Source organism: Electrona antarctica (genome assembly GCF_951216825.1).
Source record: "Electrona antarctica genome assembly, chromosome: 3".
NCBI lineage: Eukaryota > Metazoa > Chordata > Actinopteri > Myctophiformes > Myctophidae > Electrona > Electrona antarctica.
This window is the reverse complement of record NC_136808.1, coordinates 63078978-63105273: the sequence shown is the minus strand read 5'-3', so window position 1 is coordinate 63105273 and position 26296 is coordinate 63078978. Positions and strand designations below refer to the sequence as shown.

Here is a 26296-nt window from a genome sequence, read left to right as displayed (position 1 = left end):
CATTATACCTTGAACTGGAAGGCGAGCCTTTCCAGAGTATAATCTGCCCGTCTGCTTTTCACTCTACGCCTTTATTCTGAAAAACTGGCAGCACCATAAGTGTTAAGTGGACGTGCTCTTTGATCTGAGAGCTGGAGCCGATTACACACACACACACACACACACACACACACACACACACACACACACACACACACACACACACACACACACACACACACACACACACACACACCACCTCGCTACAGAGTAAAATCCTCAATGTTTATTCATCCATTAGTGCTGCCATGCTATCACCTCACAGTGTGTACACTGAAAAGCACTGTAAATGAATGCGTGCGTGCGTGCGTGCGTGCGTGCGTGCGTGCGTGCGTGCGTGCGTGCACACATTGTGCCGAGTCAGTCACAGACATGCTTTAGGCTCCTATGGGAGATCCAATTCTATTTTTTAATTTGATTTAAATGCTTAAATATGCCACAGGACCAAATCTTGACTTTGGATGGATGGCGCTCAGCGGCGTTTTGCTTTATCAGTGGTTCTCAAACCTTTTGAATGTCAAGGACCCCCCAGTATGCTCTGCGTTAGTCCATGGACCCCCCTAACATAATGTCTTCTTCTTATTCTTAGGCTTCACTCACACCTGCACAACAGATTGATGTATAGCTCATGCATGAGACTTGTTTACTGATGCAAGCTCGCAATGCATTTCCAATGGAAGTCACATGGTTTGACACAACATTGTTGTTGTATGAGGGGGAGGGGGGCAGTCGAAACACAGCCGAAAGCCATACAACAAACATGTTGTGTCAAACCATGTGACTTCCATTGGAAATGCATTGGGGCGGCCATGACACTTACCCTTTGTTTACATCTAGCATCCAACAATGTTGTATGCTAGATGCGAAGGTGTGAGTGAGGCCTTAGGCTCACAGCTATACAGCTATACATCAATCTGTTGTGAAGGTGTGAGTCAGGCCTTATTCTTCTTCTTGTTGCTGTTGTTGTTATTATTATTATCCCACTACCAGAATGTGCGTCAGCTCATCACAGGCTGACCAGAACTCCACCTGCCTCCACATTTGCCACAGACTCTTCATCATCCTCTGTCTATGAGCTAGAATTATTATGCTGCCCTCAATGTCTTCACATGTTGAACAGTTAATATAAAACGCATTATTCAGGCACATTTGAGCCACCCTTTGTTGCCATTAGGCCCACTCTATGCAACGTCATCAACAGTGACGCGCATGATTGCACAGGCCACAGTTTTCTGATTGCACAGGCCACAGTTTTCTGATTGCACAGGCCACAGTTTTCTGCGCTATACCTTTTTTATTATTATGTAACTAGCCCTTACCCGGTGTGAAATACTTGCCGCCTTGTGGCCGCGGGGGGTACTGCGCTCTGTGGCCGCGGGGGGTACTGCGCCCTGGGTTCGTTTTCGCATTTCTATTTTCATATTTTAATTTGTTAAATTGGAAAAAGGGCTTTGTTAAGACCTCCATATTATTATGGTCAATGCCTGTGTGAAAAGTGGGAGCGATTGGTGCAGGTGGTGAGGAGATACGGCAGTGTTTCTGACAGACACATTCAGACATGCAGACAGACATTGTCAGAATTATAGTATGATGATAATAATAATAATAATAATAATAACAATTATTATTATTATTATTCCAGTCCTGTACTCACCACTCTCAGCAGCCTCCTCTGCTCCTTGAAGGTGGCGCAGCATCCCAGCACCCCCGTCACCATGACGATGGCTCCTGCCAGGATGAGGATGTAGGCGGAGGCGGCGTAGGTCTTGGAGGAGAGCAGGCTGATGTAGTCGCTCTTCTCCACCAGGGTCCACACGCCCACCGCCATCACCACGCCCCCTGCCAGCTGAGAACACAACAACAACTTATTAGCCCATTAACCCATTCTGGGCGGGAACCCCTTTTGGTGTTAGCATTATGTTATGCTTTAGCGCCACCCAGTGGCGCGCTACGAGCTTGTAGGTCTGCTATTTTTGAAAAATCGAAGAACGACTGACATAGAAACATAGCTTTTTCAGAAAACTGTCAGGATGTAGAAGACATTTTAAACTGTCAGGATGTAGAAGAACATTTTAAACTGTCAGGATGTAGAAGACATTTTAAACTGTCAGGATGTAGAAGACATTTTAAACTGTCAGGATGTAGAAGAAATTTTAAACTGTCAGGATGTAGAAGACATTTTAAACTGTCAGGATGTAGAAGACATTTTAAACTGTCAGGATGTAGACGACATTTTAAACTGTCAGGATGTAGACGACATTTTAAACTGTCAGGATGTAGAAGACATTTTAAACTGTCAGGATGTAGAAGACATTTTAAACTGTCAGGATGTAGAAGAACATTTTAAACTGTCAGGATGTAGAAGACATTTTAAACTGTCAGGATGTAGAAGACATTTTTGGTTTGAAGGCCTCTTAGGTCGAAGGTGGGAGTCTGACAAGGTCTGGTCTGTATTGACTAGTTAAGGGTTTGAACCAAGTTGAGTTACGTTTGTATGTTTATTTTCTGACAAAGAGATCTTGGCTGGGTGTAGCCTTATAAAGAAGGGAGAATGACGTAACGGTAGTTCGCCGTTACGTCATCCTTAACAGTATCTCCCCCTCGACGGACGTGTCCGCGCGTCTTCATGGGGGTTCATGGGGGTTCATGGGGGTTTCGACGTTACGTCATCCTTAACAGTACCTCCCCCTCGACGGACGTGTCCGCGCGTCATCATGGGGGTAGTGGACTGGGTCTTGTCAAATTCTCTGATGAAGTGAGGAGGAATCGCAGTACAGGGGATCCAAAGGGGCTTAGCGGGATTCCCGTCCAGCAATTCAACCAGGTACTGCAGGTCGCGGTTCCTCCGGCGGACGGCCAGTAGCCTTCGTATCCCGTGAGTGTCCAACCTCCATGTGTGAGCATCGGGTTCAATAGGTGGGGAAATGGGCGGGGGAGCAATGTTGGGCGTCAGGGGGAGGAAGGTACGAGTAGCAGCCGTTGATGGGGAAAGTGGTGAGGAGGGGTCCGTGACAGTCGCAGGGCATGGATCCATGAGGGAGGTGGGGGGTTCAGGATCCGTGTCGGCGGTAGAGATGGGAGTGGAGTCGCCCGCTGCCTGGGGCTCCGAGGGGAGACCGGTAGGAGTGTCGTAGTCTCGGTGTGGGGGTAGGTCGACGGGCTCCGGGTGTGGGGCCACAGAGGAGTCCGACGATGGTGGCGAAAAGGCAGAATGGAGGCAGGTGGCATGGCAAGCAGGGTTCCAGGAAGATATTCTGGAGCCCTGCCCTGTGTACTGAAGCGATGGCTGGTGGAGGTTAAGCCACGGGAGACCTAAGGTTAACGGCAAGGGGCAGTCCTTCTCAGGAACCAAAAATCGAAGGTACTCACGGTGGTTACCGGAGAGGATCACCTCCACCGGAAGCGTCTCGCGATGGCAGAGCAAGAACGTGCCGTTTGCGCATAAAAATCGGCAAACAGTCGGGAGGGTTCTAGTCGGTACCCCAAGTATATCAACAGCCGATTGAGGGAGGAAATTGCCGTGAGCACCGCAGTCAAAAAGGAGCGGGACAGTGGTGTGCTGATTCTCCCAACAGACGGACGCTTCGAGAGGGGTGTGGACCAAAGTAGACACACCAGCCGTTGTCGTTTCTTCGACAAGGAGGAAAGCAAGTTTGGCAGTGGGACTCTGAGTCATCGTATTCTTCTGTAGGAGGTGGCAAGATCCTACCAGGTGGTCTTTGGAGTCGCAGTAGAGGCATGTCCCAGCTTTGAGACGACGCCCCTTCTCTTCAGGGGAGAGGGGAGCGCGAGCACCAGATCGGAAGCTCGGCCCGGGGGGAAGAGAAGAAGCAGACGAAGGCTGGGAAGAGGGGGGGGGCAAAAGCCACTCCGCGGTGGATTGAGGGGGAGCATAATGGGTGGGGAGCATAGTGGGTGAGGGAGCATAATGGGTGGGGAGAATAGTGGGTGAGGGAGCATAATGAGTGGGGAGCATAGTGGGTGAGGGAGCGAACCGAGAGGCCAGGCTACGTGAATCGGCATGTGCCGCACGGCGTCGATTATCATAGTCGGAGGCCGCGTTAATCAAGGTGTCTAGGCGGGTGAACCGAGATTGGAGGACAACAAACTCCCTAATGGGCTTATCGAGGCCGCTGGTAAAGCAACTGATCAAAGTGCTCTCAGCGTGGTCGGCTGCTGCATTGACCAGGCGGAATTCAATCGCGAATTCAGAGACGGTCCGGTTCCCTTGCTCCAAGTAGAGACCCCGTGTCCCTTCGGCATCAGCAGAACTGAGCTGCGGGTCGAAAGTCTTCTGGAGGTCGGCAGACAGGTCCCAGTAAGAGATCGCCGGCGTTTTATCGAGGAGAGTAAAAGCCAGCTCCTCCGCTCTGTCGGAAAGACCTGAGACAAAGTAGCCAATGCGTTCCTCGTTGGTAGGCTCACCGTCGCCAGAGGCGAAAAACAGCTTCAACATGTTAATGTATCGGCCACAGGCCCCGGAAGTGCCATTAAAAAGCGGTTTAGGAAAAGACGGGGGCCGGAAACGCTGGAGTGGAGGTGCGGCACGATTCTCAACGTTCATGTCGACCAAACAGCAGGGGTCGTCCTCAAGAGATATATCCAGGAGGCCTTCTCCAGTGGACCCCTGGGCAGCTTCGGCTTGGAGGGAGGGAGGGAGGGTGGGTTGGTGGTTGGTGGGGGAGGGGGCATCTTGCCTGAGGGTTCGATTCCGAAGGTGTCTGTTCTTAAGGGAACGGTGCCTAAGGGGCCGATTGCCAGCAAGAAAGTTAGTCAAGAGAACTTCTTGTCTCTGCTGGCTAGAAGCAATTTGTTGCTGGCTAGCAGCAAGTTGTATCACTAGTTGTGTGAAAGTGGGGTCAGTCTCCCTCTGTTTGGAGGAGGATGGCGGGTTGGTCTGCATAACTGAAGTGGGTGCCTCGTTGGAAGAAGGTAGGATAGGTGCGTCGTGCATCATAACAGAAGTGGATCCCTCGTCGTTGGAATAAGACGGGATAAGTGCTTCGTGCTTGACTCTACGGTCCTTGGGTTTCCTAGTGTCCATGAGGACTCGGCTTCGACCTGAGGTGGTCAGAAAATACTGTTAAGGTTTTGGTTTGAAGGCCTCTTAGGTCGAAGGTGGGAGTCTGACAAGGTCTGGTCTGTATTGACTAGTTAAGGGTTTGAACCAAGTTGAGTTACGTTTGTATGTTTATTTTCTGACAAAGAGATCTTGGCTGGGTGTAGCCTTATAAAGAAGGGAGAATGACGTAACGGTAGTTCGCCGTTACGTCATCCTTAACAGTCAGGATGTAGAAGACATTTTAAACCGTCAGGATGTAGAAGACATTTTAAACTGTCAGGATGTAGAAGACATTTTAAACTGTCAGGATGTAGAAGACATTTTAAACTGTCAGGATGTAGAAGACATTTTAAACTGTCAGGATGTAGAAGACATTTTAAACTGTCAGGATGTAGAAGACATTTTAAACTGTCAGGATGTAGAAGAACATTTTAAACTGTCAGGATGTAGAAGACATTTTAAACTGTCAGGATGCAGAAGACATTTTAAACTGTCAGGATGTAGAAGACATTTTAAACTGTCAGGATGTAGAACATTTATAGAATCTGATCTCAGGTCAAAATCGGTTAAGACGTGGAACGCATCTGTGTCGCCTTACATTTCAACCACTTTAACCATAATTTTAAACTTTAGCCGTTGAAAAATAGCAGGTCTACTCATAGCACAGCTACGGATATGAGCTTGTAGATCTGCTATTTTTGAAAAATCGTGAAAACAAACAAGATTGGAGGGTGGAGCCAGATGATTAAGGTGGCCTTACACTAGCCGATTTTTTTCAATCTGAAATCTGATAGCACCACACACTACAGGATAATCTGATAGCACCACACACTACAGGATAATCTGATAGCACCACACACTACAGGATAATCTGATAGCACCACACACTACAGGATAATCTGATAGCACCACACACTACAGGATAATCTGATAGCACCACACACTACAGGATAATCTGATAGCACCACACACTACAGGATAATCTGATAGCACCACACACTACAGGATAATCTGATAGCACCACACACTACAGGATAATCTGATAGCACCACACACTACAGGATAATCGGAGCGGGGCAGAGCAAATATCAAACGTTCTTGATGTTGATCGGGCCGATCCCGATCGCGCTTTGAGCGGCCGGGCACCCCCCGAGCGTCAAAAATGCCCGATTATCGGCTAGTGTAAGGCTAGTGTAAGAACACCTTTAGTGGAAGGGGAGACACCTGGCCATTGTCTCTCCAGAGACCTGCTCTCATTGTTGAGTCAAAACTCAGAGATGGAGAAAATCTTCTATAGCCTATGACACCTCAGACAACTACATCTCCCAGAGTGCACCAGCGAGATGGCTGCTCGTTTGCCTGAGCTGAAACACCTGAAAGGTTCTGGAGGGAACACTCTCACAAACAAAGTAGGCCTACCAGAGACAACGCAAGTCCTACTACTCGTGGGTTCCAAGTCCAAGGAGGTCAATGGTCGGTGATGTTTGTTTTATTATAGATTCATTATGTTTGCAATACTGATTATGTTTGCAATAAAAAGCTAATGTGTTTAGTATACTAGTTTGGATTGGGAAGGAATTCACATTGCAGAATTGCTTTCACCCTTTGTTTGAAAGTCTAAAAACTTTACAAAAGAACAAACAAACAAAGTTAGAAAGTTTACATTTATTTAAGAATTTAAAAGACTTATAAATGTGGACAATGATTTATGTTAAATGTTTAAAACACTAGTTGAAAAGAGCTGATCTACAACATCAGCTATTTTTCTTATTTCTTTATTCCAAAATTGTTACTTAATTTGAAATATTTAAAGTGTTGACCTTTAATATATTAGTGTTTATAATTTATTTGGGTATTTAAATTGTTAAAAGACATTTGATTGTTTAGCCTACATTTATTGTTTAAAAACAAGAATGGTTGAACTAATTACTTGTAACATTGTAAAGTATTTTATTTGTTGATTGGACCTGTTGGTAATCTGTCTTTCTTTGTTTTCGAAGGTTTTCAACCTGATAAAAGAAACCAACCGATCAACAAGTGAAGCCGACATGCATGAAAAAGTTGGGAAATAAAAAAGTTGACTTGAGTTGGAAAAACTGTTTCCTTTAATGTCCCTTGGAGTGGAACTTGGTAGAACTTGACATTCATAATGCTTCAGAGCTGGTAGAACTTGACATTCATAATGCTTCAGAGCTGGTAGAACTTGACATTCATAATGCTTCAGAGCTGGTAGAACTTGACATTCATAATGCTTCAGAGCTGGTAGAACTTGACATTCATAATGCTTCAGTGCTGGTAGAACTTGACATTCATAATGCTTCAGAGCTGGTAGAACTTGACATTCATAATGCTTCAGAGCTGCTAGAACTTGACATTCATAATGCTTCAGAGCTGGTAGAACTTGACATTCATAATGCTTCAGAGCTGCTAGAACTTGACATTCATAATGCTTCAGAGCTGGTAGAACTTGACATTCATAATGCTTCAGAGCTGATAGAACTTGACATTCATAATGCTTCAGAGCTGGTAGAACTTGACATTCATAATGCTTCAGAGCTGCTAGAACTTGACATTCATAATGCTTCAGAGCTGCATTTCTCCAGATAGAAACATAGCTTTTTCAGAAAACTGTCAGGATGTAGAAGACATTTTTAGAATCTGATCTCAGGTCAAAATGGGTTAATGGATGGTGTGAAGACATTACATATTTTGGAAGCAGAGCAGCAGAATGAGAACTTTTCAGTGTTTGTTTTCCTTCTAAATGTGGGCGGTACCAGATCATGTGGGTGGTACCAGATCATGGTACCAGATCATGGTACCAGATCATGGTACCAGATCATGGTCGCTCCCTTTAGTGTTGTGGCTGTCCCTCACTCTGTAGACGTAGTTAGACAGGTGTACGAGCGTATTGAGTGCTATGTTCTATATTGACTATCCCATTTTTGTATTTGTTTTAGGCTGTCTTGAACCCTGAGCCATCCCAAACGTTTGTTGGAATTAGATGGGTCATGGGCTTAAGGCTGAGAAGTAGTCATATCAGTATGTTTTGGGAGGTCTGGAGATTGTTTTAACTTTTTAGCGGGCTTATTTTGATGCAAACCAGGTTGCAGCCATGTTGTCTATAGCAGTGTTTCCCAACCTGTGTGCCGCGGCACTTTACTGTGCCGTTTGATGTGTCCAGGTGTGCCTCCTGATTTGACCGTAAATAACACTAACCCTCCCCCGAAAGCAATAGCTACTGAGCTGCAAGATTCCTATTGTTGCGTCGTTGTTGTTGTCACACGTCCAATTAGACGTGCGACAACAACGACGGAACAATAGACTCTAACGACCATCGGCCATAGGAATGTTAATCACCTGTAGCCTACTCGCCTTGCAACATTACTGTATAAAGCCTATAGGCGTAGGTAGGACAGATGTTGTCGTTTGTGTTTTAACAAAGTTTTCCTTTTGACCGTGAAAGTTCAATCTCATTAATGTCGTTTTCTTCCACCCTGAAGTTTTTGAATACTTGTGCCTTTATCCTAGATTTCCACCTTTTTCTGGCCATTTCTCCTGAATCCACACGTCGTAGAGACTCTGTTCTCTCTTCTTCACTAAGAATCCTGAACTCCAGACGCGAAGGAACAAACTTCAGCCATCCATAATTTAAGGATTTAATTTAAGAGCTTGAAAGAAATGCTGGACCTGATTTAAGAGTTTTCTGTTCATTATTTAAGACCCAGGTCTGTTTCAAGAGGTAATATAAATCGGTATAAGTCAAAGGATGAAAGGGAGCACATCCCCAAATACAGAAGATAATGTACTCTGCAAATCTTCAAGTCTTGGATCAATAGTCCCGGCACTTTAATGCCGATAGATGATCCAAGATGTGCTTTTGGCCAACAACTCTTTATTACTCTGAAACAGAAAGCTAACATTTTTACTTACAGGCAGAGCAGATTTAAAGAGTGGTAATGGGGGTGTGGGGGGCGTAGTCGGACTAGTTCTGGGCAGTTCCTTTCTTGCCAAACAGTTGATCATGTTCTGTCCTTTTGGACCGCCTCTCGGTCTGGACCAGAATATAAAGAATGTTTACATCACGGCTCCGTCAGCATGGTGATGACGCTTTAATGATTGCAGCACTGCAGCACAAAGTTGTCAGCATGCCAAACTCATCAATCTATACATTACAATGGAGAAACGTGCCCTTAGATACTACCTTAGTACTGTGTGTGTATAGGCCCAGTGGGCCGGGCCTCACCTTAGTACTGTGTGCATTTATCACATTATCACATTTATGGAAAACAGCAGAAAAACAGATGGGTTGAAGAAGTACTCCAATTTAGTTTTTTCAAGTAGTAAAACCACAATATAGAAATATTCTGCATTCAAAATTGTAGGCCTGAGTAAATGACTGGGTGTGTAGAGACTAGAGAGTCAACGTATTCTCCACTCAGTATGCAGAACCGTGAGTCCGACCGACTCGGCACCGGGCACTGCACCCCCTATTGGGGCGGTTCTGGATAACCGTGAGTCCGACCGACTCGGCACCGGGCACTGCACCCCCTGTTGGGGCGGTTCTGGATAACCGTGAGTCCGACCGACTCGGCACCGGGCACTGCACCCCCTATTGGGGCGGTTCTGGATAACCGTGAGTCCGACCGACTCGGCACCGGGCACTGCACCCCCTGTTGGGGCGGTTCTGGATAACCGTGAGTCCGACCGACTCGGCACCGGGCACTGCACCCCCTGTTGGGGCGGTTCTGGATAACCGTGAGTCCGACCGACTCGGCACCGGGCACTGCACCCCCTATTGGGGCGGTTCTGGATAACCGTGAGTCCGACCGACTCGGCACCGGGCACTGCACCCCCTGTTGGGGCGGTTCTGGATAACCGTGAGTCCGACCGACTCGGCACCGGGCACTGCACCCCCTGTTGGGGCGGTTCTGGATAACCGTGAGTCCGACCGACTCGGCACCGGGCACTGCACCCCCTATTGGGGCGGTTCTGGATAACCGTGAGTCCGACCGACTCGGCACCGGGCACTGCACCCCCTGTTGGGGCGGTTCTGGATAACCGTGAGTCCGACCGACTCGGCACCGGGCACTGCACCCCCTGTTGGGGCGGTTCTGGATAACCGTGAGTCCGACCGACTCGGCACCGGGCACTGCACCCCCTGTTGGGGCGGTTCTGGATAACCGTGAGTCCGACCGACTCGGCACCGGGCACTGCACCCCCTGTTGGGGCGGTTCTGGATAACCGTGAGTCCGACCGACTCGGCACCGGGCACTGCACCCCCTGTTGGGGCGGTTCTGGATAACCGTGAGTCCGACAGACTCGGCACCGGGCACTGCACCCCCTGTTGGGGCGGTTCTGGATAACCGTGAGTCCGACCGACTCGGCACCGGGCACTGCACCCCCTGTTGGGGCGGTTCTGGATAACCGTGAGTCCGACCGACTCGGCACCGGGCACTGCACCCCCTGTTGGGGCGGTTCTGGATAACCGTGAGTCCGACTGACTCGGCACCGGGCACTGCACCCCCTGTTGGGGCGGTTCTGGATAACCGTGAGTCCGACCGACTCGGCACCGGGCACTGCACCCCCTGTTGGGGCGGTTCTGGATAACCGTGAGTCCGACCGACTCGGCACCGGGCACTGCACCCCCTGTTGGGGCGGTTCTGGATAACCGTGAGTCCGACCGACTCGGCACCGGGCACTGCACCCCCTGTTGGGGCGGTTCTGGATAACCGTGAGTCCCACCGACTCGACACCGGGCACTGCACCCCCTGTTGGGGCGGTTCTGGATAACCGTGAGTCCCACCGACTCGACACCGGGCACTGCACCCCCTGTTGGGGCGGTTCTGGATAACCGTGAGTCAGCAACAGTCAACAGTTCTCGAGTTACGTGGATTACAGACATACGTACAGACTTGGTGCATTCATAGTTAAATGGCCGTTTTCACAATTATTATTTTTTCAGAACTTAAAACATACAAAGTCACAATGCATCACAAGGTCACAATGCATCACAAGGTCACAATGCATCACAAGGTCACAATGCACCACAAGGTCACAATGCACCACAAGGTCACAATGCATCACAAGGTCACAATGCATCACAAGGTCACAATGCACCACAAGGTCACAATGCATCACATTGCTAGCCTGGCTAATAAGCCAGACGCGAATCTGACGTTGGCAAAATGAATTCCCTGCGGCGGCTTGCAGGCGACAGTGAGACTGGCTTATTAGCCAGACTATTGCATTGCAGCACGTTGTGAACTTGTAGATCTGCTATATTCAAATAGACAAAGCAGAAAAAGGGCTTATTTGGTTAATGTATGTTTAAGTTACTAAAGTTTTCAAATAACTGTAGTGGAGTAAAAAAAAAAAAAACATACAAGTGAATATACTGGTACTCAAGTAAAGAAAAGGTATAGGCTATCTCACCCCTTTTGGTGTTTTAAACATTATGTTATAATTTATCTATTGAAAAATAGCAGATCTACAAGCTACGAGCTTGTAGGTCTGCTATTTTGGAAAGGTTGTTAAAATGTGGCGCAAATCATTGAATATATATTTCAGAGCGAACATTTTTAACTAAATGATTTGCTTCTGGGGGGGTCCCTGGAACTACATATTTTGAGATGCGGGTCCGTGGCCCAATAGAGATAATTCTTGGGGTCCTTGACATGAAAAAGGTTGAGCACCACTGACATAGAAACAGGTTTTTCAGAAAAATGTTTTGAATTAGAAGCCTTTTTTAAATAACCTACACCTCTGCTCGTCACCTGATAGTGTAAACTTACCCAGAACAGGAAGTTGAAAGTGAACAGGAGGTACTTCAGGCAGATGGTTCCACACGTCTCCTTCTTCTCATCGTAAACTGGAGCCCCCATTCTGCTAGGAGACAGACACGCAGTTCACATCATACATACTGTACTGGAGCCCCCATTCTGCTAGGAGACAAACAGTTCACATCATACATACTGTACTGGAGCCCCCATTCTGCTAGGAGACAAACACACAGTTCACATCATACATACTGTACTGGAGCCCCCATTCTGCTAGGAGACAAACAGTTCACATCATACATACTGTACTGGAGCCCCCATTCTGCTAGGAGACAAACACACAGTTCACATCATACATACTGTACTGGAGCCCCCATTCTGCTAGGAGACAGACACACAGTTCACATCATACATACTGTACTGGAGCCCCCATTCTGCTAGGAGACAAACAGTTCACATCATACATACTGTACTGGAGCCCCCATTCTGCTAGGAGACAAACACACAGTTCACATCATACATACTGTACTGGAGCCCCCATTCTGCTAGGAGACAGACACACAGTTCACATCATACATACTGTACTGGAGCCCCCATTCTGCTAGGAGACAAACAGTTCACATCATACATACTGTACTGGAGCCCCCATTCTGCTAGGAGACAAACACACAGTTCACATCATACATACTGTACTGGAGCCCCCATTCTGCTAGGAGACAGACACGCAGTTCACATCATACATACTGTACTGGAGCCCCCATTCTGCTAGGAGACAAACAGTTCACATCATACATACTGTACTGGAGCCCCCATTCTGCTAGGAGACAAACACACAGTTCACATCATACATACTGTACTGGAGCCCCCATTCTGCTAGGAGACAAACAGTTCACATCATACATACTGTACTGGAGCCCCCATTCTGCTAGGAGACAAACACACAGTTCACATCATACATACTGTACTGGAGCCCCCATTCTGCTAGGAGACAAACACACAGTTCACATCATACATACTGTACTGGAGCCCCCATTCTGCTAGGAGACAGACACACAGTTCACATCATACATACTGTACTGGAGCCCCCATTCTGCTAGGAGACAAACACACAGTTCACATCATACATACTGTACTGGAGCCCCCATTCTGCTAGGAGACAGACACACAGTTCACATCATACATACTGTACTGGAGCCCCCATTCTGCTAGGAGACAAACACACAGTTCACATCATACATACTGTACTGGAGCCCCCATTCTGCTAGGAGACAGACACACAGTTCACATCATACATACTGTACTGGAGCCCCCATTCTGCTAGGAGACAGACACGCAGTTCACATCATACATACTGTACTGGAGCCCCCATTCTGCTAGGAGACAGACACACAGTTCACATCATACATACTGTACTGGAGCCCCCATTCTGCTAGGAGACAGACACACAGTTCACATCATACATACTGTACTGGAGCCCCCATTCTGCTAGGAGACAAACAGTTCACATCATACATACTGTACTGGAGCCCCCATTCTGCTAGGAGACAGACACGCAGTTCACATCATACATACTGTACTGGAGCCCCCATTCTGCTAGGAGACAAACACACAGTTCACATCATACATACTGTACTGGAGCCCCCATTCTGCTAGGAGACAAACACACAGTTCACATCATACATACTGTACTGGAGCCCCCATTCTGCTAGGAGACAGACACGCAGTTCACATCATACATACTGTACTGGAGCCCCCATTCTGCTAGGAGACAAACACACAGTTCACATCATACATACTGTACTGGAGCCCCCATTCTGCTAGGAGACAAACACACAGTTCACATCATACATACTGTACTGGAGCCCCCATTCTGCTAGGAGACAAACACACAGTTCACATCATACATACTGTACTGGAGCCCCCATTCTGCTAGGAGACAGACACACAGTTCACATCATACATACTGTACTGGAGCCCCCATTCTGCTAGGAGACAGACACGCAGTTCACATCATACATACTGTACTGGAGCCCCCATTCTGCTAGGAGACAGACACACAGTTCACATCATACATACTGTACTGGAGCCCCCATTCTGCTAGGAGACAGACACACAGTTCACATCATACATACTGTACTGGAGCCCCCATTCTGCTAGGAGACAGACACGCAGTTCACATCATACATACTGTACTGGAGCCCCCATTCTGCTAGGAGACAGACACACAGTTCACATCATACATACTGTACTGGAGCCCCCATTCTGCTAGGAGACAGACACGCAGTTCACATCATACATACTGTACTGGAGCCCCCATTCTGCTAGGAGACAAACAGTTCACATCATACATACTGTACTGGAGCCCCCATTCTGCTAGGAGACAAACAGTTCACATCATACATACTGTATACATACATACTGGAGCCCCCATTCTGCTCTGAAACAAACAGTTCACATCATACATACTGTACTGGAGCCCCCATTCTGCTAGGAGACAGACACGCAGTTCACATCATACATACTGTACTGGAGCCCCCATTCTGCTAGGAGACAGACACGCAGTTCACATCATACATACTGTACTGGAGCCCCCATTCTGCTAGGAGACAGACAAACAGTTCACATCATACATACTGTATACATACATACTGGAGCCCCCATTCTGCTCTGAAACAAACAGTTCACATCATACATACTGTACTGGAGCCCCCATTCTGCTAGGAGACAGACACGCAGTTCACATCATACATACTGTACTGGAGCCCCCATTCTGCTAGGAGACAGACACGCAGTTCACATCATACATACTGTACTGGAGCCCCCATTCTGCTAGGAGACAAACAGTTCACATCATACATACTGTATACATACATACTGGAGCCCCCATTCTGCTCTGAAACAAACAGTTCACATCATACATACTGTACTGGAGCCCCCATTCTGCTAGGAGACAAACAGTTCACATCATACATACTGTATACATACATACTGGAGCCCCCATTCTGCTCTGAAACAAACAGTTCACATCATACATACTGTACTGGAGCCCCCATTCTGCTAGGAGACAGACACGCAGTTCACGTCATACATACTGTTGTGTTCATAAATCATAATAGTTTGCTGTGATTTGTGTTTTGTGCAGCCCTGTCATGTAGTAAGCTCATGTAGTATTTACTCATGATAATTAACTGATAATTAATGGGTTTACTAGTGACAATTAACAGCCATGTTTTAGTCATTAAGCACTTGAAAACCTGGCATGTCATAAGTGAAAACTTAAAAAAAAAAAAAAAAGTCCAAACAATTCCCCCCTAAACATTGAAAATAGATGATCTACAATCTTGTGTTGTGTTGGGAGATCGTAGATTGGCTATTTTCAATATTTGTTATAAATATGTAGTAGGCGTAGCCTATAGTGGATATAAGATAAACAAAGGGGGCACGCATTAAGTAGAAGGAAGAAAACAACCCTTAACACTTTCAGAATGCAGAGTAACATTAAGCATCTATAGGAAGAAAACAACCCTAAACCCTTTCAGAATGCAGAGTAACATTAAGCATCTATAGGAAGAAAACAACCCTAAACCCTTTCAGAATGCAGAGTAACATTAAGCATCTATAGGAAGAAAACAACCCTAAACCCTTTCAGAATGCAGAGTAACATTAAGCATCTATAGGAAGAAAACAACCCTAACCCTCAGAATGCAGAGTAACATTAAGCATCTATAGGAAGAAAACAACCCTAACCCTCAGAATGCAGAGTAACATTCAGAATGCAGAGTAACATTCAGAATGCAGAGTAACATTCAGAATGCAGAGTAACATTCAGAATGCAGAGTAACATTCAGAATGCAGAGTAACATTCAGAATGCAGAGTAACATTCAGAATGCAGAGTAACATTCAGAATGCAGAGTAACATTCAGAATGCAGAGTAACATTCAGAATGCAGAGTAACATTCAGAATGCAGAGTAACATTCCCACTGTAACACATGGAAGTTCTCCATAGAATCACCATAATCCACTGCTATGCCACGCATGCCATGTCTGGGTTGGTAATCTTAACCCATTCTGACCTGAGATCAGATTCTAAAAATGTCTTCTACATTCTGACAGTTTTCTGAAAAAGCTATGTTTCTATGTCAGTCGTTTTAAAAAATAGCAGACCTACAAGCTTGTAGATCTAAAGCATAAAGCATAACGCCAGGGCTCCATCGGACGCGGCCAGTGGAGCCACCCTTCATTGATTAAAAATGGAACATTCCCTGACAGTGACGCGCCCGGTGGAGCCCCGGTGTAACATAATGTTAACACCAAAAGGGGTTCCCGCCCAGAATGGGTTTTAAAGTAAATCTTATTGTCAAATCACTGGCAAGTTGCAACCAAGTTATAAAAGCATGAATAAACTCAAGGCTGTTACGTATAGTTTCACAGTCAGGCTATGGGTGTTAATTAATGGCTTCTTTGCCAAGCCGTCCGTTAACTATTTACAATAAGTCACATAAACGTTGTCATACGATGGTGTCACACGGCGAAAATAGCCGATATATGCAAGCTTACAAAATGCAAACAATTTGCATGGCATAGTGCATATCAGCTTACCAATTAAATGGTGTCAATACAAAACTCTGTATAGGTTTTCTAACACTGTTGAACCATTGTGTGCAAAATATATATTGTTTTAAACAGCCAACAGGGAGCGCAATAATTGGCCTGCCGCCTGGCTGGCGCAAATATGACCATAAATCTGTGAGAGTAATTTGTCCGAACAAGGCGAACATCACATCACCAAACCATGTGGATGATGTTTAATGGATCTGTTGGAACATGTCACCTATATGACTCAGGTTAATGGATCTGTTGGAACATGTCACCTATATGACTCAGGTTAATGGATCTGTTGGAACATGTCACCTATATGACTCAGGTTCACAGTCTGGCACAGGGATGACGCTCAGACAGCTGTGTCTAAGTCGGCTTTATTTTAGGGAAACAAACACCCTCTAGGTTTGAGGAAAATAAATGAGATCATAGTCAATGTGAGTCAAAGGGCCATGAGCTACTGTATATTACTGTACAAGTGTAGTCAGAGGAATACATGACTTAGCCTCAGTAGGAGATCGGTGTGCAAACAGTTTGGAATGTTAAGCACCAGCAGTCACACACAACCCACTCAAACCAGACTGTTTCTTAAAACCCATTTTGACCTGAGATCAGATTCTAAAAATGTCTTCTACATCCTGACAGTTTTCTTCGATTTTTCAAAAATAGCAGACCTACAAGCTCGTAGCGCGCCACTCGGTGGCGCGCTATGAGCTTGCCATAGACAGCCCATTCATCCACACAGAAAAGTCCTCTCTAATTATATTAAACAATGTAAAAATCACCAACATTGCAGCTGTAGGGAAAGCTTGAATTATCCTCTTTCTAGCTGCAAAGTGTTTGTTTCATAAAAATCCAATGAGCTACTTCCTGTCCTAGCATGTGATGTTTTGAGTGGTGTAAACCACTCCTACGACTGGCTTTGTTAGTTTACGTGTCTGTCTGTCTGTCTGTTCGTACCAAAAAATGAGCATGGTTGCTACGGTCACCCAGTTCACCCGGGTGTGATTTCATTACGTCAGACATTACGTCAGACCACAGCTGATCAGGCTATATAAGACCTTACACCACTCAGTTCACACGGGTGTGATTTTTTTTCTAAGTGCTGGCGTTTGGAAGCGCTTGTTGACTATCACTCAACGGCCCATGCGTACCACCTGTTTTGAATGTGCACATAATGCAGGAGGAGGTTGCTTTACTGATAACGAGCGCTTCCAGACTCTGATACTTAGGCCGGCTTTAGACTGCAGTCACATAAAGTCAAATCCGATTTAAATCAGATTTCTTTCTAAAATCCGATCTTTTGGCCGATCCGTGCATTCAGACAGATTTTAACAACTCAACGCAAAGCCGCCCTGCATCGACATATCTGCTTTGGTTACCGTGGTGACCAACAACAATCTGACATTGCAGATAGGACTGCGTCTGCGTGTAGCCATTCTCTACCATACCGCGAGAAATATCCTCATAAACAGCCTTAGTTCTGTACATTGAGAGAGAGAGAGAGAGAGAGAGAGAGAGAGAGAGAGAGAGAGAGAGAGAGAGAGAGAGAGAGAGAGAGAGAGAGAGAGAGAGAGAGAGAGAGAGAGAGAGTAGTAGGTAACTAGTAGGTAATAGGTATCAGATTACAGAGCAAACAATGACTAAGGCATTGTTCACTGTGTACAGCAGATTTTCTGAGCAGCCACAACATAAGCCAGTGCCCCCTCCCCTCCCCTCCCCCCCTCCCCTGTCCTCTCCACCACCAGAACATAAGCCAGTGCCCCCCTCCCCTGTCCTGTCCTCTCCACCCCCAGAACATAAGCCAGTGCCCCCCTCCCCTCCCCTGTCCTCTCCACCCCCAGAACATAAGCCAGTGCCCCCCCTCCCCTCCCCTGTCCTCTCCACCCCCAGAACATAAGCCAGTGCCCCCTCCCATCCCCCCTCCCCTGTCCTCTCCACCACCAGAACATAAGCCAGTGCCCCCTCCCCTCCCCTGTCCTCTCCACCCCCAGAACATAGTGCCCCCCTCCCCTCCCCTGTCCTCTCCACCCCCAGAACATAAGCCAGTGCCCCCCTCCCCTCCCCTGTCCTCTCCACCCCCAGAACATAAGCCAGTGCCCCCCTCCCCTCCCCTGTCCTCTCCACCCCCAGAACATAAGCCAGTGCCCCCTCCCCTCCCCCGTCCTCTCCACCACCAGAACATAAGCCAGTGCCCCCTCCCCTCCCCTGTCCTCTCCACCCCCAGAACATAGTGCCCCCCTCCCCTCCCCTGTCCTCTCCACCCCCAGAACATAAGCCAGTGCCCCCCTCCCCTCCCCTGTCCTCTCCACCCCCAGAACATAAGCCAGTGCCCCCCTCCCCTCCCCTGTCCTCTCCACCCCCAGAACATAAGCCAGTGCCCCCTCCCCTCCCCCGTCCTCTCCACCACCAGAACATAAGCCAGTGCCCCCTCCCCTCCCCTGTCCTCTCCACCCCCAGAACATAGTGCCCCCCTCCCCTGTCCTCTCCACCCCCAGAACATAAGCCAGTGCCCCCCTCCCCTCCCCTGTCCTCTCCACCCCCAGAACATAAGCCAGTGCCCCCCTCCCCTCCCCTGTCCTCTCCACCCCCAGAACATAAGCCAGTGCCCCCTCCCCTCCCCTGTCCTCTCCACCCCCAGAACATAAACCAGTGCCCCCCTCCCCTCCCCTGTCCTCTCCACCCCCAGAACATAAACCAGTGCCCCCTCCCCTCCCCTGTCCTCTCCACCCCCAGAACATAGTGCTCCCCTGTCCTCCCTTGTCCTATCCACCCCAGAACATAAACCAGTGCCCCCCCTCCCCTCCCCTGTCCTCTCCACCCCCAGAACATAAGCCAGTGCCCCCCTCCCCTCCCCTCCCTCCTTTCTACCATGTCTATCCTGTCCTGTCCATCATGTTGTGACTCGCCCGTTCATTCAGGTCTGTCTCTATACGGCACATTTGTACCCTCTGTTCCTTCACACATACACAGACAGGTAGGTCATACCAGGTCTGTCTGTCTGTCTGTCTGTCTGTCTGTCTGTCTGTCTGTCTGTCTGTCTGTCTGTCTGTCTGTCTGTCTGTCTGTCTGTCTGTCTGTCTGTCTGTCTGTCTGTCTGCCTGTCTGTCTGTCTGTCTGTCTGTCTGCCTGTCTGTCTGTCTGTCTGTCTGTCTGTCTGTCTGTCTGTCTGTCTGTCTGTCTGTCTGTCAGGGCAGACACTCTAACGTTTAGAGTCTAAACCAGTGGTTCCCAAACTTTTTAGCCGTTGACCCAAAACAAAACAGTTTTCCTGAGACCCAAACTAGTGAAAATAACAGATCTACAAGCTCATTTTTCACTACTAGGCTTTTGTTTTAAATTTATGGAATTTCATAGATTTGTTTTTGTTTGTTTCTTAATCGGGAAAATCTTTTGAAATAATGTTGTTTTTTAAATTTATGAAATTAAATGGGAGTTTTACTCGAGTCATGACCCCACAAAAGGGTCCTCCTGACCCACTGTTGGGGAAGCAGTGTTCTAAAGGGTCCTCCTGACCCACTGTTGGGGAAGCAGTGTTCTAAAGGGTCCTCCTGACCCACTGTCTAAAGGGTCCTCCTGACCCACTGTTGGGGAAGCAGTGTTCTAAAGGGTCCTCCTGACCCACTGTCTAAAGGGTCCTCCTGACCCACTGTCTAAAGGGTCCTCCTGACCCACTGTTGGGGAAGCAGTGCTCTAAAGGGTCCTCCTGACCCACTGTCTAAAGGGTCCTCCTGACCCACTGTCTAAAGGGTCCTCCTGACCCACTGTTGGGGAAGCAGTGTTCTAAAGGGTCCTCCTGACCCACTGTCTAAAGGGTCCTCCTGACCCACTGTCTAAAGGGTCCTCCTGACCCACTGTCTAAAGGGTCCTCCTGACCCACTGTCTAAAGGGTCCTCCTGACCCACTGTCTAAAGGGTCCTCCTGACCCACTGTTGGGGAAGCAGTGTTCTAAAGGGTCCTCCTGACCCACTGTCTAAAGGGTCCTCCTGACCCACTGTCTAAAGGGTCCTCCTGACCCACTGTTTGGGAAGCAGTGCTCTAAAGGGTCCTCCTGACCCACTGTCTAAAGGGTCCTCCTGACCCACTGTCTAAAGGGTCCTCCTGACCCACTGTTGGGGAAGCAGTGTTCTAAAGGGTCCTCCTGACCCACTGTTGGGGAAGCAGTGTTCTAAAGGGTCCTCCTGACCCACTGTCTAAAGGGTCCTCCTGAACCACTGTCTAAAGGGTCCTCCTGACCCACTGTCTAAAGGGTCCTCCTGACCCACTGTCTAAAGGGTCCTCCTGACCCACTGTTGGGGAAGCAGTGCTCTAAAGGGTCCTCCTGACCCACTGTCTAAAGGGTCCTCCTGACCCACTGTTGGGGAAGCAGTGTTCTAAAGGGTCCTCCTGACCCACTGTCTAAAGGGTCCTCCTGACCCACTGTTGGGGAAGCAGTGTTCTAAAGGGTCCTCCTGACCCACTGTCTAAAGGGTCCTCCTGACCCACTGTTGGGGAAGCAGTGTTCTAAAGGGTCCTCCTGACCCACTGTTGGGGAAGCAGTGCTCTAAAGGGTCCTCCTGACCCACTGTCTAAAGGGTCCTCCTGACCCACTGTTGGGGAAGCAGTGCTCTAAAGGGTCCTCCTGACCCACTGTCTAAAGGGTCCTCCTGAACCACTGTCTAAAGGGTCCTCCTGACCCACTGTCTAAAGGGTCCTCCTGACCCACTGTCTAAAGGGTCCTCCTGACCCACTGTTTGGGAAGCAGTGCTTCCCAAACATACATCAAATATAAATAATGATGTGTGTTTGTCACAAAACCCCAAAAGCACAGCAGTCTCACAGGAGTCACTGCACACCAAGTCAGGGATATCATTTCTTCTGAATTAGGGGTGATGTGTTTTGATGAGTTCATCTTCCAACCTTATTGGGTTGGTTGTGCATGTCAGAAATAGTGTTGCCATGTGGGAGTAAACAGGACATGAATCATAAATCAGCGCTCATCTAAATGAATCGTAAATAACTTCATTTCATTAGGCAAAGAATGAAAGAAATTGGCTCTCATGCAACCACAGCTGACACCTCAAGAGTCAGAATGCATTTTGGGCTACAGTGTTCCACCGATTGTGAACGACAGTACATGATATATTAGGTCCTGATATATGAATCCGATTGTGAACGACAGTACATGATATATTAGGTCCTGATATATTAAGGTCAAGTAAATCTTGAGAGTAAGTAAGTAAGAAAACGGTTTTACTGAAATCTATTCTAAATAAGATTTAAGATAGATTTGTAGAATCGGCCCAGGTCTTAATTGGTTTAAAAGATAGTGCTGGGAAATAAATGAATTAATGATCTAGATAATAAATTAAAGGTTAAATTCATTACATTAAAGCGTGTTGTGTTTGTGTGTGTGTGCGTGCGGCTGTGCGCGCGTGTTTGTCTGTGTGCGTGCGTGTGTGCATGCGCGTGCGTGTGTGCGTGCGTGCGTGCGACTGTGCGTGTGTGCGACTGTGCGTGTGCATGCGTGCGTGAGTGCGTGTGTGCGTGCGTGCGCGTGCGTGTGACGTGTGCGTGCGTGCGTGCGTGCGTGCGTGCGTGCGTGCGACTGTGCGTGTGTGCGACTGTGCGTGCGTGTGTGTGTGTGTGACAGTGCGTGTGTGTGTGTGTGTGTGTTTAATATGCTGTGTCTGCTGACCATCTGCTGGGAGGATGCTTTTAGTGTAGGCCTGTCAATTCAATTCAAACAAGGCTTTATTGACACGGCCGTTTGAGGCTAAAGAACAGCTGAGTTAAGAAGACTGATTAAACTAAAGGGCATTTCCCACCACAATGCCAAGACTGAGGTTTGGCAACAACCGCTTGACACAAGTTTAATGAAAACCACAGACAGTCTTTCGGGTGCGGTCACACCAACTTTAATGGGAATGGAGCGGTTTGTCACCATTTCCAAAATACAAATAACGAACGCTCCGTTCCCATTGAAATGCAGTGGCAGAATGCAGTGGCAGAATGCAGTGGCAGAATGCAGTGGCAGAATGCAGTGGCAGAATGCAGCGGCAGAATGCAGTGGCAGAATGCAGTGGCAGAATGCAGTGGCAGAATGCAGTGGCAGAATGCAGTGGCAGAATGCAGTGGCAGAATGCAGTGGCAGAATGCAGTGGCAGAATGCAGTGGCAGAATGCAGTGGCAGAATGCAGTGGCAGAATGCAGTGGCAGAATGCAGTGGCAGAATGCAGTGGCAGAATGCAGTGGCAGAATGCGCTGCATCGGCAGATTTAAACTAAAGCTCAGTGTGACCAGTTCTGTCTGTCTGTTAGTCACATATAGTCGCATTTTGCATATTTCTATTTCTGAAAATGTTTGAAAAAGTATAACAATATGGCCTAGACGTCACTGGTTCGAGTCCCTTCCCAGCGACGTCCTTTGCTGGTCACCCCCCCCTCCCCCCCCCCCCCCCCCCCCCCATCTCAATTCAATTCAAAGGGCATTATTGCAATGAGCAAACATGTTTACATTACATTACATTACATTGCCAAAGCAAAAAGTGGAACAATACAATCAAAACAAAATGTATGTACAATTGAAAGTCAATTTCTATGTACCGCAAGATCACTGGATTCAGATAGTGGAGGAATACACCACTTTAGGGTGGTTGTGTTCCATGTCCTATATCCTTCTCCTATCACAGCAGCTCACGGATCTCGCTGCTCTCTCTCCCCATTTCCTGTCAGTCGATCTGTCAAGGCAGAAAAAGCCCCGAAAAATGTCTAAAAAGAAAAATGAAAGGCCCGACACACTGACCCAATTTACAGGCCTAGTTATTTTAGGAACGTCTCATTCTGCACTCAAGGTTGTTGTTTTTTTTTTAACAAGGCTGCTCAGACGTAGGAGGCCAGATCCCATGCAGGCATGCAGACCCCGTGTCCCCACTACCCCCCCCCCCCCCGTGTCCCCCCCACCCAGCTAAACCTGGGAGGTTGGCACAATGCCACATGTTCACACTTCACACATTGATAACCGTTTCACTAAATGTTCAGTTGTTTCAGTGTCTGTCAACAATTAGTTTACACAAGCAGTTGAGACGAATAACAGCCTAAGTCCACACAGGGTGCATACTTAGTTTAGACGGCGGTGGCTCAGGGGTAGAGTGCCTGGATGGTAACCGTAAGGTTGCCAGTTCGAACCCGGGCTCCCGCAGAGTTACTGTCGAAGTGTCCTTGAGCAAGACACTGAACCCCTAATTGCTCCCGATGTGCTAGTTGGTGCCTTGCATGGTTTCCGCTGCCATCGGTGTATGTATGTGTGTGTGAATGGGTGAATGTAATGCACAATCTCTGTAAAGTGCCTTGGATAAAGGCGCTATATAAATGCACCATTTACCATTTAGACTAGTCGTTGGTTAGACATGGGTTAAGGTTAGGTTTAGGGTGCATACTTAGTTTAGACTAGTCGTTGGTTAGACATGGGTTAAGGCTAGGTATAGGTGTGCTGCCCCGTGGGAGGTTAGGTTTAGGGTGAGGGTTTGAGATAGGTTGTAGTTGTAGGACTAATGACTGGTCTAACCAACCCAGTCCACACTCATTATCCATGATGTATAAATCATAGATAAGTGGTCAGGACAGATTATAGGCCTTTTCAGGGAGGGGTCAGAATAAATTATGAATTTAGACTGTTATTCGTCTCAACTGTTGCAGCCGTCGACAACAGGCGAAGGGTGTCTGATATTCTTGCTGACATTTCTTGCTCACATTTTAAAGCCCTATATATAAATAATACTAAAATACAAGCATTTAAAATGTTGCTCAAGTCATTCCACGCTTTGTGAAACATCCCTGTATTACACACGCCACTTAATAAACCCTACTTTGTTGACCACAGTCCCCCAGGGATCTATACTTGGTCCCCTACTTTTTAAGTGGTGCAACCACTTCCTTAAGTGAGTATGTGTGTGGGTGCCTGCCTGCCTGGCTGGGTGGGTGGGTGCGTCTGAGCACGAAAACAGCATGGTTGTTTTTCACCACCTGTGCGCAACCTAACACACACACACAAACACACACGCACATATTAACTGTATATATGGTGATTTTGGGTGTGACAGTACAGTACAGTACAGTACAGTACAGTACAGTACAGTACAGTACAGTACAGTACAGTACAGTACAGTACAGTACAGTACAGTACAGTACAGTACAGTACAGGGACCCCCAATAACTCTGTCATTTCTCAACGAGTTTCGGACGTGGGGCGGCTCGCCGGAATCGGGCCGGCACCCTGGGTGTCTGGAACTCTGAATGCTGTTCCCATCATGATCCCTCCCAAAGTGACGGTAGGAATGCTGTTCCCATCATGATCCCTCCCAAAGTGACAGTATGAATGCTGTTCCCATCATGATCCCTCCCAAAGTGACAGTATGAATGCTGTTCCCATCATGATCCTCCCAAAGTGACAGTATGAATGCTGTTCCCATCATGATCCCTCCCAAAGTGACAGTATGAATGCTGTTCCCATCATGATCCCTCCCAAAGTGACAGTATGAATGCTGTTCCCATCATGATCCCTCCCAAAGTGACAGTATGAATGCTGTTCCCATCATGATCCCTCCCAAAGTGACAGTATGAATGCTGTTCCCATCATGATCCCTCCCAAAGTGACGGTATGAATGCTGTTCCCATCATGATCCCTCCCAAAGTGACAGTATGAATGCTGTTCCCATCATGATCCCTCCCAAAGTGACAGTATGAATGCTGTTCCCATCATGATCCCTCCCAAAGTGACAGTATGAATGCTGTTCCCATCATGATCCCTCCCAAAGTGACAGTATGAATGCTGTTCCCATCATGATCCCTCCCAAAGTGACAGTATGAATGCTGTTCCCATCATGATCCCTCCCAAAGTGACAGTATGAATGCTGTTCCCATCATGATCCCTCCCAAAGTGACAGTATGAATGCTGTTCCCATCATGATCCCTCCCAAAGTGACAGTATGAATGCTGTTCCCATCATGATCCCTCCCAAAGTGACGGTAGGAATGCTGTTCCCATCATGATCCCTCCCAAAGTGACAGTATGAATGCTGTTCCCATCATGATCCCTCCCAAAGTGACGGTATCCCAAATGCACCTGGACGTCTCAGAGCTCTATAAATAAACCTTATCATTGTGTCACTGTATGGGAAGCTGTGTAGGTGAACGGGGGGGTCACTGTAGACGGGGGGGTCGGTACAAAGCACTCCTTTGTGTTATGATGTAATTATGACACAATGCTTTATTATAACTTGGCTCACCCCTTACCAGTTACCACACAACGGGGGCACAAAGGGACAATTACACTCAAATGTAGGTTAATAGGTTCAATGATTAATGACATGTACAGAGCTATAGATGGGGCGCTTTTTGGACATGGTTTGGTTTCCTTCAGTGACTGATTTAAGTTTAAGGCTAATATAAAGACTATTGGACAGACTGATTTAAGGCTAATATAAAGACTATTGGACAGACTGATTTAAGGCTAATATAAAGACTATTGGACAGACTGATTTAAGGCTAATATAAAGACTATTGGACAGACTGATTTAAGGCTAATATAAAGACTATCGGACAGACTGATTTAAGGCTAATATAAAGACTATTGGACAGACTGATTTAAGGCTAATATAAAGACTATTGGACAGACTGATTTAAGGCTAATATAAAGACTATTGGACAGACTGATTTAAGGCTAATATAAAGACTATTGGACAGACTGATTTAAGGCTAATATAAAGACTATTGGACAGACTGATTTAAGGCTAATATAAAGACTATTGGACAGACTGATTTAAGGCTAATATAAAGACTA

General features: G+C 47.2%; 1 protein-coding gene across 2 annotated transcripts in view; it reads right to left on the bottom strand.

The window, feature by feature from the left end:
- Nucleotides 1-26296, bottom strand: part of LOC306920374 (CD151 antigen-like) — a 38473-nt gene that overhangs the window by 10494 nt on the left and 1683 nt on the right. The window contains exons 2-3 of one of the 2 annotated variants that reach the window (XM_079497117.1): nt 11893-11983; nt 1694-1885 (exon numbers count right to left, since the gene is read on the bottom strand). In XM_079497117.1, the coding sequence (XP_079353243.1) occupies nt 1694-1885; nt 11893-11982 (282 nt within the window). In that variant the 5' untranslated portion in view covers nt 11983. Of the gene's footprint in view, nt 1-1693; nt 1886-11892; nt 11987-26296 lie in introns of both variants that reach the window. The other variant, XM_079497118.1, reaches the window with a different exon arrangement.